A 12,905-nucleotide genomic window follows, 5' to 3' on the forward strand; every position below is an offset into this window, starting at 1 on the left:
TTTTTTAAATAAAATTCATCTGAGACAGCTGTCACAGACATACACACTCTTTTCTGTCAGCTTAAAAAAATACTGACATCACCCACCTGCCTTCTACAAATTAACATAAGATGACTAAAGTGGTTTGAAATCTGTACCTACCCTCCCAAATTCCATGTAATTATTTCACCCCATCAGCAGCTTCAGCCACTAACACCTATCAATGTATAAGGACAAATGCTTGACTTGTACCTCATGTATAATTTCAGTAATTTACTGAACATCCATTCAATAACCACTTTGACATGAAGCATCTCTGTTGCTTCAAATCCCGTCTACTTGGTCTGAACCTGAAGGCAACACTTCTGTTTTTTCATGTAGTGAAATATGTTACACCCAACTCAGATTGGCTGTTATTGTTTATTCAGGTCTGGGTAAAACAAAAACCACCAATGAGAACTGTAACTTATTCACCACATGACACACCTAAAGCAATGCATCAGAACTTGACTAAAAGAGGATACAGTAAAGTACTTTAAACATGTATGGGGAACAAGTTTGGAATATCTCTCTTTACGCCAATTGATGTAATCAGCAACTTGACCTGAGAATCAGCCAGGAAGCAGCAGACTGAAATTCCAATCCAAATGAGTTATAGTCTCCTTGTCTTGTTTTGCAGAAGAGGAATAGGTGTTGTCAATAATTTAATTTTGACGACAGATTCAACTGCATGTGGCCAGTTGTTCTGTATCTGCAGTAAGTACAATGTGGTGGATTCGGTTGTTAGCCATCTCTGCTCCATTACTCAGACTTGTTCTAGACAAGATTTTCCATTCAGGATGAAACTGCACCATTTTTGATTTTTTTTTTTTGTTGTTGTGGGGTTTAACGCCATTTTTCAGCACGCGATAGGCTATACATGGCGGCCAGTATTAATGGTGGAGGAAGAACCCGGGAAAACGCCGGAAAGAACCACCGACCCACGAGAAGCTACTGGCAAGCTTTCTCACATACCCACATTGGCTGAATCCTAGACTCGAACCGCCGCAGACAGAGGTGAGATGGCAGTGATCCGTAACGAAGAGCGCTTTAGACCACTCGGCCACTCGGGGCCCCGCACCATTTTTGAAGACAACAACATAATGCCTTCCAAAAGTAAGTAATCACATGAAATAAGATGTTTTCAAAACAAAGCGTGTGGTAACCAAAACGAGTCTTACATATCAAATGCAGCATCCTGAAATGACCTAAACAGCTGAATTAAAATCAGTGACAACAGGTAATCTATTTAGAAGTACTCTTTTAAAAAATCTTGTCAAGAATGAGAATGGCATATGAACAGATGATAAATCTATGTCTGCACGTAATCTGCACACAGGAAATACAACAAAGATGTCAACACATATAAAATGGCACCTCCCAACCATGGACACACATTCTAAAGATGAAAAGACCATATTAATATGTGAAATGATAATGTAATGTATTGTAGGTTGCATTTCATGAATTTATCATTATGCTACACAGGTGTATCGTTTCACTTAAACTTATCATGAGCATTAGGCTACTCCATCTACAATAAAAAGCAATTCTTTAACATTCAACTCGCAACTGATGACTTTTTAAAAATTACAAAAAATTTCAGTCACAGAAAAAGGTTTGGTTTGAAATTTGTAACATATAAAAGGATTAAATAATCCTCAGCAAGCTTAATTTCCACTCTCATCTCCTAGTAGCTTGTATCACCCTAATGATTTTAACAACAAAAAGCATCAAGGGCATAAAAAATGCACAAAACTTATTTCATTCATTGATTTATAATGTTTAACTTGTCTATCACCAATTGGACCCTAATATCTTATTCAAATTTCAAAGAAAACGAATTCCCACCTGTCAATGAGGAGCCTGCTTACTATCATTTTCCAGTTGCTGTAAGAATTATTTTTCAGGCTTGCACTTACACAGAAAGTAAACAATCTGTCGTCTGCATACAATGTCTAATTCTAATATGTTTTAAAAATCCCAAAATTTGGGGGAAAACATATCCTTTTATCTCAACTATACAGAAATTTAAAGAATTATCTGGCACTTATAGAACACTATGAACTCATTACTCATGTTGTGTGAACAACATATATTCGCCATACAAATATGGATGCATCACTACTGTTGATGGTTGGTAAGGTTTGAAATGCAATGGTGACAATATTAGGGACTTGATGCTTTTTACTGCTAAATCAGTGATCAGGTACAAGCTAGGGAGGGGTAAGCAGAAACCATAATTACTTCTGAAGACAGGAGGTGGGATACGATCATAACTATCAACTTATCCTGTAATTTGTAAGGTTTTGTTTTATGGTTTTTGCAGTATACAAGCCATGTAGCCATTTTGCATGTTTTTTTTATATTTTAATTTTGTTTTTTACAATTCTCCACGATTTTTGCCAAGATCAGGATCTGACAGGGATTTTTTGCTCCATAACATGAATCACTTGACTCCACCAATTAGGTTACCAGAAATACTGATGCATTTTTTGATTGCCAATTCAAGTGATCATTTCTAAATTCAAGCATATTCCTGTGCAGTAAGTACCCAGGCAAGTATCTTTCTTTTGTTTTGACATACTTTTGAAACCAAATGATTCATTTGACATTGAGTCAATACATTAATCAACCAATATAATATGGTATGTTACTGCTATCAGATATTCCGTGGACTACAATACAAAATGAAAATGATTTAAACTTTCACATGAACGTTCTGATATTGTTAACATTTATTAAAAAAATCTAAACTATTATGTAAGTGATTTACCGGTAGTATTAAAAAAGGTCGTTGGCATTAGGATTTTTTGGTCTTTTTAAGAGATTGGGGGGGTCGGTATATTGGTTTTTGTTTCAGGAGGTTGACGTGTATGGAATACGATTCATAATGAACCAGATGCAGACTACATAGTCCCTTCTTTTACTCAAACAGATCCCCTGTATATTGGGATTCTTTAATAATCTGACAAAATTAAAAAAGATATTTTATAATGGTTACTGTCTATTATTGTGGATTTGAACTTAACTCACATTACTATGTGCCATTCAATCATTTCTAGCTTTCTTTTTTTTAAGGAAATATTCAGCCAATGTAAGCATGGACATTCCTTCTTATTGCTAAGTTTAAATGCATGTCTATTTTGGTGTTAACAAACTGAAGTTAGGCAGATACAGCAAGAGATTTTGAGACGTTCCTCACATCACTGTAATATAGGTCCACCACCACGAGTTTTATTACACTGACATGCTTCGATTGACAGAATGTATATATATAACACATACATTAAAAATAACATAGCTTTCAATGTGTTGGTATAAAGCAATTTGATATACCAATACTACTGGTATATCAAATTGTGATCCGCCCATGGCGCAATAAACCATGCGCTGACTGGAATACCGTCCTCGCATTGGTTAAAAGAAAATGACGTCCTGTATTTATTTATAACTTATTTTCAGATGGCCATTGAGAAGGTAGTATTCCATTCAGGGCATTGTTTTTGCATATTAAGCGGGCGCGATCAGGTACATATCGAGTGGTACCCTGGGGAAAATGATTTGGCTTTCCTTAAAGGTATGATATCAAGTCAAACTTTTGATAGGGATACACAGTCGAATGCCTGAGCTAAACATCGGTACCAAATTTATTACGCTACGCGAAATGTGGCTTGAAAAAACAGCGTTTAATCTAAAATGGGTCGCGCGAGAAAGGAAAGAAGTGTCCTCCCTTTTATTTCTTATATAGTACATGTATGACAGGTCAATTTTAAGCAACGGTACGAGTCCCTGTGGTTTGGCTTTATTATGCCTATCCAAAAGTATGGACCATTTTAATCTCATACATTTTATTTTTTATGAACTTTCATATCAGTCAGGTGTACGTAACATTAAATTTGTGCTTAAAAACTGTCCCATGCACTCTGAATAAATTGTCACAGGACAAAGTGTGCAGCCGTAAATAGTTTTAAATTTTGAATTTCATTAAAGGTATAGTGATGATCCAAAGTGTAAATGAACTTTTAAAAAAACTTATATTGTTTACGAATTATTTCGCGATTTCTTATGGACTCCGAAACTGATACCGCGACGATACAGCGTTCTTGGCTTTATTGGCTCTACGGTACTGTATTACATACTGCATATCCAAGGCAATATACTATATATTTATATACATGTAGAACATATGGAACAATAATAAATATATATAAATATAAACCAGAAATGGAAGGAAGTATCGAAAATGTCGATTTTTTGACAGCAGCCGTAACCATTCGATAAGGTTACTCGCCATACCGGTTACGATAATTTTTGATTGGATAGGTAGAGATTTTCACGAAACAAAATAAAAATATATGTGCTTATTATCCATAGTACAGGGTACCAGGCTATGTGTTTTAAAACTCCGAGATCATGCTACTTTACATTAGAAAGTATGATCCCGATCGAAGTAACTCGTAAGCTCTCAAAAAATGTGTTAAAATACGAACTTAATGTCTTTTAAGTTTTTAGGCTCATATAGGACATATTGATAATACTTTTACCGTACGAAGCTCTATAGATGTTCACTCTGAACAAAATATCAGCAGGAAATTACTTTTGTATAAAAGAAATATGTACAAGGATCATCATTTTCGGAAGTCATTCAAAATCAAAGAAGCTGGACAAAAATACATTTTTGTTGAAGATTAAACTTTGCATAGTTCTTCATATTAAAAATATTAAGGGAACTATTTGTTTTGTTGCATCATGACTATATTAATCGCCTACTCTCCCGTTTGACCTCATACTGATTTGAATCATTTATAATTAAAATATAGCATGAGGCATTGAGTACGAATTAATGAATATATGCATATGCATTATATTTTATCAGTTTTTATTATTTTCTCATGGTTATTTTTTCATAGATTTTTCTCTGCACAAGTAATGGCATTGCACAAATTATGTTACATGTACATTCAGAAACATAAATAACATGCATTATATATGTATTTGCATATGCATATATAATAATATATGTCATATATATCTCTGCATATATAGATATAAACTGTCAGATGAGATTCACGTCACAAAAATCTTAATTATTCTAAAATTATGCGTATAAAGCATCACCTCACTACAAGGCCCTTCATTAACACATGGTATAATATTCGCTTGCCCTCCCATTTGTTTGTACTCCACTACTGATTTTTAAAACAAAGAGCACATATGCAAATGTGGTGTTAGGGACAACCTGGCGACAATCAGGTTGAAAATTATAAATCAGTTAATGAAATATTTTTGCATTGTTCACATTGTTCAATTTTAGATCATGGGTGGGGGTAAAAACAAATGGGAGAGTGTGCGAATACATACTATAGTGCTAGATAAGTGTGGTCATGGATCCCCTCGTATCATTAAGTGGTCATCAAATTATATAGAATATGAGATTAATACATTAAATCACAGAGATTTAAGCAAAGATATAGAATAGAACAACACCAGTCCCTGTATGTAAAATACAACAATTTAATCAATTACACAACTAAATGGAATTGTACATTACATGTGAATGATACACTTGTCTTTAGAACTACACAGTTTATGCGAAATGCAGTTAACTTTTCTGTTATACCAATGAAACAAATTTCATATAGGATCAAGTAAATGATCGAACTCAGCCAGGTTGCTTCAAGTCCTTTCTAAATCACTGTTGGTGACAGGTCAGTGTTATTGTATTTCCATTCCTTCTTTCCCTCTCTCCAACCTCTTTGGGATCTCAACTGTAACTTGGTTGTAGTTTGCACTCCTTACCACTGTATAGCACAGGTATGAAGTGCTTTTTCAAGACTAGATCTTTATATGCAACCTAATCTCTCTAAAATTGTACTCAAGAACCCACCCTCCCTAAGACAAAAGAGGTTAACCATCCCAGGTTACAAATTTATTGCGAGCTTAGCCCATACATCAATGTTAATGGTTACAAGTCACATTGACCATGACAAAATGTGCTGCGAATTTATCTAAAAAAAATTGCACTGTTACATATGTTACCTTTAGATAAGTAAAATCTGGGATTTTCACTCTCCACAATTGTGGAGATTAATCTGGGTTGCCTACAAAAAGTCCTCAGGTGAACTCTTCACCAAACAATCTGCCCCTACAGCCTTGCTACCGTTAACATACCGTTCCTGGACCTGTTACTGCTAAGAAATAATGACCATCTCATTAACTATTCATTTGTCAGTTTAGCTTAGGATAAATATGCTAATGGTTGGTGGTCAGTTTCCAAAATAAACTGTTGTCCAAACAGGTAGCGTTGGAATTTAGATATCCCCAAACAATTGTCAAGCATTCTTTCTCAGAGATCAAATAGTGTATTCTGTAGTTGACAATTTCTACTACCACATTCAACTGGAAATAAGTCTCCATTATACTCTTACAATAACACTGCCTAAATCACTGTCAGAAACATCAGTATGTAAGGCAATTTCCTTTGTCACATCTGGTAATTTTACTACTGCGTCTGACATCAGAATGTCCGTCAACAACTGAAATGCGCATTCACAAGCATGTGTCCAAATAGCGTTTGGCAGGTCCTTCTTCCTAGTCAAATTATTTAAATGGACTGGCAATATCATTGATTTTACAGAATTTCTTACTTTATGGTCAGTTATACTGCTTTCCTATGTTTGTGAATCTTTGGTTAATGTGTTTTGCTGATGGTGTGACCTAGATATGTTAGTTTCTTAACTTATGGCACTTAGATGATCGCACAGTGAGTCCCATCTAAGTCATTCTAAAACCTTTCTCAGCAAAATTATTTCATCCTCCCAACAGTATGTCGTTCACATAGTTCAAAACTCCAGATCCCTTTAATGGTTTTAATAACTTTCTCATCATACGATTCAAGGCACTTGGCGCATTCTGGACCCCGAATGTCATGACCACTTATTAGTGCCTTCCCTTTGTAGATGCAAAGGCAAGTCTTGCTGTTTTTACTTTGGACTGGAATTTGATAATAACCTTTTGACAGATCAAATTTTCAACAAATATTTCCCATTTGTTACTCCAGAAAACATGGACTCAGAATCCAGTAGCATTTCTACCTGCAATTCTCTTATCCTCCTTAATTTCCTATAAGCAATAAAATTCAGTGAGTTTTGTCCTGTTTCTGCATCAAAACAATAGGAGAGATATACTCTGATTTACCTGGCTCCATCACTCCCAAGTCAATCATAGCCTGAATGTATTTTCGGACAGTTTTTAATTTCTGGTGTGGTAGTTTAAATTTCATCGACTTTTCATTCAGTAGTTTCAAATTGAAATCCCCCAAATCTATCTTGCCATGTTGTTCTGTCAAGACACTTGAGTAATCTAAGAGTAATACCCCATAATTCTCTGTGAGGACTGGTGCTTGATCATCTATTTGGTGTCCTGTGGTTGCCAACTGAGTCGATGTGTCATCAACTAGATCATTGTCTTGGTCGCTGGGTGACCAACTGGGTCACTGAGTTGTCGACTGGGTCGCCGACTCGATCACAGTTTTTCCGACTCAGTCATCCTCTGGTCGCCAACTTGTTCACAGAGTCACTGACTGGGTTGCTGAATCATCAACTGTGTTGCCGACTCAGTTGCAGTGTTGCCGACTCGGTCTTCCTCTGGTAACCAACTTGGTCAAAGACTGCAGTCGTGTCACTAAGGTTGGTGTCATCCCTATGGAGCTCCATTCTGCACAAAAATTCAAAAATTGTATAGTCAGTCATGTGCTGTAATTCATGGTGTCACGCCTATGGACCTCCTTCTTGCACAAAAATTCAAACATTTTATAGACATTTTGGTGTTACCCCCTCTGATTGTGTCAGCCAGTGCAGCCCGCACCCCCCTAGTGACGCCACTGGTTGCAGAGTTGCTGATTGGGTCACAGATTTGCCAACTGAATCGCAGACTTGGTTGCAAAGTCGCCAACCAGGTTGCAAAGTCACTGACTGGGTCTTTCTCTGGTTGCCAACTTGGTTGCAGGGTCATCGATTGGGTCTTCCTCTGATTGTCGACTTGGTCGCAGAGAGTCGTGGTCGTGCGTGATTACTCTCTCAAGATCGACAGAGAGAGAGACAAACAGTGCAAAATGATGAGAGAAGAGAGGCCTTAAGTAAAATGTGTATTGTCACAAGATTTTTGCATTTCTTGGATCAGTCTTCTAGCACCTGTTTCCTGGTTGATGAAAGACCTCGTCCCAAGACTTTTCAAATTCTCTGACCTGGCACTTTCCCGTCTGGCGAAATACAACCAAATGTGCTTGCTGTACCAGCGTTGTTATACTGCATCACGTTCAAGGAGACGTTTTCACACAATACCACTTCATAACACGCCACCATATCAGCCACAGTTAGCACGTATTTATACCCAGGCGGAATCACATCACCCAAAGCTAAGATGTTAGATGGCACTACAAAAGCTTGCTAACATTTAAAATCAAAACATAAACTTTAACGAAATGAATGTTACATTAATGAACCAAAAATTAATGTCTCTAGATTTGTCTTGTTAGTTTCTTCCCTCATCAAAGGACAACTAAGAAGTACTCCTCCATTGTCACTGGGTTCTTCAGTCACAACTGTAGTAAAGACGAAATCCACAGTGTTTTTCTTTCATGATAATGCTTAAGTAAGTTGTTGTACAGTTTCTTTTTGTCTTCTACATGGATAGAATAGTTCTGCCCACCCGACTTCTCTGTTACAATGGACATGTCCCCTCCAAGAGACTTTAAGTTTGTAACACTCTAATGGCAACAACATCATCACCTGTTCACCCATGCATAACTGTTTCAATAAAACCATATGTCCCCTTGCTGTCCTCCCTGACAAAGGTGAAAATCCTAAACTAGCCTGTGGTACTTCACTTCACACTACAAGAAAAAGTATCATGGGGAGGTATTGATCCCCATTCATGGGTTGACCTTCACAAAGCTTTCTCAGAGCATTCTTCAGGGTTCCATTAAAACGTTCTACTTGACCATTACATTGCGGGCGATAATGAGTGGTAGTCTAGTGTCTAACAGACAGTAACTGGTTTGCCTCATCTATCACCTAGCTCATAAACTGCATTCCCTTGTCAGTTAGTATTGTTCCAGGAACACCAGCTCTCGACCAAACTCCTAACAAGACCACAGCCACCATAACTGAGTAATTGTTTTTTTTAACACAACAGCCTTGGGTGGCGTAGTCAAATATTGTTAATACATAATGTTTCCATGTCTGATGCATGCTTTATCAGACAAATCAGATCCATAGGAACCCTCAAGAAAGGCTCATTAATCAGTGAGGTGGTCTCTAGAGGCACTGGGCAATGGGTGGGTCTTAGATGCCATTGGCTGACACTTGTCACACGACAAACAAAACCTCCGCACATCCCCATACACACCAGGCCAATACAACTCCCTCACTAGTCTATATCTGGTCTTCGCCATGACAATGTGGCTTCCATGTAGACCCTGATTTGCCTGCCTAAGGACATCTGCTCCTATACCTGTCAGCTCGATAACCTGTTTAAACGTATTTGACCCTTTCCTGGCATATCGGTATGATCTTTGCCAGCCAAGGTTCCAATACGATAACCCTATCTACACTTGGCTGATCGAACATATATTTTAGTGCTGTGTCCTAGCAACATATACTAGATTTCATGAGATGCATCCCTTAGTATGTAATGCCAACTAACCAATAGTGTATAACAGCGGTTTATTGTACATCTGTCGAAAATGGTGGAGGCATTTGACATCAAAAGGATACTTTGCAAGTTTCACATCAAAAGTGAAAGGTGGTTTGTACAAAATGGACCGGCAGTGGAAAATTGTTTATTTATCAGTCCATTCAAGTTGTGTGCTCCTCTTGTCTCGATCATGTAGGAACAATGTTCTAATTTGAACAACTTAATTTTGATTGGATGCAGTGGACCAAAATATCTGCTCAATATGCCAAGGTGTAGATAGCGTTATGAGATTGGAACCTTGGTTAGCAAAGATGTACCAGTAGAAGATACTTCATTTAAACACCAACTTCTTTTCGCTGTCTGGCAATTTCCATATGATTCCTTCTTCTATGTACCTGCATACCTTTTCAAGAGACCAATCTTTCTCTTAAGTTTTCCCAACTCACCAGTAGTAAATTGTCTATGGGCAAAGTCAAAGTTCTCAGTGTATTTGACCGAAACTTTTGCTTCATTGACCTCGTCTCAACAAACTTCACATGCACAGGTGTACATGTCACAAGGTTAGGCTGTTGAAACACATACTTACATCCTAGGACCATGAATTGAGACAACCCCTGCAAACAAGCTGCTTCAATTCACCTTTTCATAAAGTCGATTCTAAATCAATATTCATGACTGGGAGTGAATCTTTTGTCCTGTTAGCAAACTGAAGTTCCACTGTCTCGCATGTATAAATCTCCAGGCTTGACATTTATTCTCTACCAAGGCCAGTTAACAACAGTTGGCATCATGCAGTATGGTTGCCATTACCATTTACCATAACTGCTGCTGTGTTCATCAACTCCACTGTTTTTTGCTTCTTAACAGAACACAGAGTTACCTCGTTAATCGTTGTTGGATGATACTTTCAACAAACCTTAATGACGTGGCCTGGTTTGTTGCAGCCGAGGCATAGGATGTCTCCTTTATGACCAAGGTTACCTTTATCTGTCCCCTGGGTCTTCCCTGTTCCACAGATTAAAGGCCCATGGCCTCCCACCGTTCTGACCATACCATCTTTGGAGTGGCCTTCCTAGGTTAGTTTGGATGCGAGTGTGCACTCTCGTAACGCTCTGCCATCACACAAATATCTTCCAAGGTCGAGAACTCATGCTCCTCTAAGAACACAATCTAATCTTTTTTATATGTATTTAAAACATGCTCATTCAACATCTGTTTGCATATACCCTCACCGTACCTGTCATTTTTTATCCACTTATCAAGAAATTGCCCATGCATTTTTCTATTTATTTTTTAATTAAACTTTCAGGCAACTGCTCATAGTGCCATAGTAGCATTTTTTTCAGGACATTGTCATTGTCGTTCAGCATCATATTATGGCAGAAGACTTTTGCGACTCCCTGCAAGAATGCTGAGACTTTGGGTATTTGATGAACCAGCACTACCTTTTTGAGGTGAGTCAAAAAGTTGTCCATGATTTCTTCCTAAGGCATGGTGATCTGTATTAGTTGGATGCCTTCAGAAGGCCTACTTTTGGGTCCTCAATGTTCATTCAGGCCTTCTTGACTCGGCTTCAGTCCTCAGACTCTCTATTGATAACGTATGTTCGTGTTCCATTGCTCTTTCCTCGGCTTGCAATCTGGCTAACATGAGTTCTTTCTCCTTTTCTCACTCTGCTGCTTGTCCTTCTTTTTTCTCTTTCTTTTTTTGCTCTTCCACTTTCTGTTCTGTAACATTCGCTCTACATTTTCTACCTGAACTGAATTGTTGATTTAGGTGTTTTAGTAAACACGTTTATTTCAATCTGAGTCTTGAATGTTGGAAATTCATTATGAATGGCCAGATCTTCTTGTTGTTTACAACATATTTTATATTCTAATCTTTAGTAATAGACTTCTAATTATGACTAAGATTGTATCTTGTAAATATTATGAACCTTCTAGATGGTTATTTTCCATTAGGTATTGTATATTTGTTTTTGTTTTTAAATGTTAGTTTTGACCTGATGTCAAATAGAAGACTATATACTCTTGTTACTGGAAAAACTATTTATTCATGTTTTAAGATCTTGTCAGAATCAATGGTATTATTGTTTTGTTCAGAAATTCATTTGGGCTGGAATTTATTTCTTTAAATTATTTAATTCAATTAATTTTCTGTGGAAATACAAAGTGTTCTTCAAAGTAATATTCTTGGAAATAAAGACTTGAATTTAAATTTAAATTTAAAAAAAGAATTTAATTCTTGGATTGTATTATTGTGATCCAAGAAAAGACTGTTGGCACATCAGCATTATATTGGTCACCACAGGCACATCAATGCCTTCAGCATTGGATTTAATTGGGATGTCCACTAAAGTTTATTCATAACTGTAATTGTTAGGATTTGTGTCTGTAATCCTAGGATTATTTGGGATTTACGTCACAATACCAGAAGTTCTTTAATTTACATGTTGAATTTGTATTCAAGAGAAATAAATGATATTTTTAATTTTAGAAAGCTTGTTGCTTTTCACTCTTTTCTATTATTTAGATTATTTAGTTTAAGACCATAAAGCCATAATCCTATGCACTCACTTAAACCAGACTATACCTTGCACAAACAATCCATAAACAGGCAGTACAAAACTGAAATTCTCCATAAAACTCAGCTTAAAGATTACATACCAAACACACCGTAATTATGGGGGCTTATCTAATTAACCCTTCTTAAAAGAGAATACTAAGGTAATGTCCTCCCCCATTTCACAAATTCAGAATGTGATCCTTTCTCCTTAAGACATCAAATAACAGGAAAGGCATGTCTCAATCCCTTACAATGTTGTCATCAACAATATGGAAGAAATGGCCAAAAAAATTGCATGCATTGAACATGTAAAATATACAGACAATGGTTTGAGTCACTCCAATAGATAATTCTTAACAAGCAATACAGAAATTATCACCTTTTGGTTACGTTCTATCCTGTATTGGCTCAGACTCTTCACTTAGATAAAATGTTTAAATTCCGGAACATGAGGATGTGATGTGATCCCCCACTCATTATGGTACTTTGGTTATCGTTATCTAGGAGATGATCGACCACTGTGTTATTGCCTGGATCGAGCAATCAATAAAATAAAATATTAAATTAATAAATTAAAAAACAGAAATCTGAGCAAAGATATAGATTTGAAGAAGACTAGCACC

General features: G+C 36.8%; 1 protein-coding gene across 1 annotated transcript in view; it reads right to left on the bottom strand.

Moving 5' to 3' along the window:
- LOC149804679 (cytochrome c oxidase assembly protein COX16 homolog, mitochondrial-like) overlaps nt 1–4,396 on the bottom strand; it is a 30,332-nt gene extending 25,936 nt beyond the window's left edge. Inside the window, exon 1 of the mRNA XM_089942956.1 lies at nt 4,241–4,396. Coding sequence (XP_089799082.1) covers nt 4,241–4,315 — 75 coding nt within the window. The 5' untranslated portion in view covers nt 4,316–4,396. The remainder of the gene's footprint in view (nt 1–4,240) is intronic.
- Between the last annotated feature and the right edge of the window lie 8,509 nt (nt 4,397–12,905).

The sequence above is a fragment of the Sinohyriopsis cumingii genome, chromosome 2 (assembly GCF_028554795.1).
Source record: "Sinohyriopsis cumingii isolate HCF-2022 chromosome 2, ASM2855479v2, whole genome shotgun sequence".
NCBI classification, from domain to species: Eukaryota; Metazoa; Mollusca; class Bivalvia; order Unionida; family Unionidae; genus Sinohyriopsis; species Sinohyriopsis cumingii.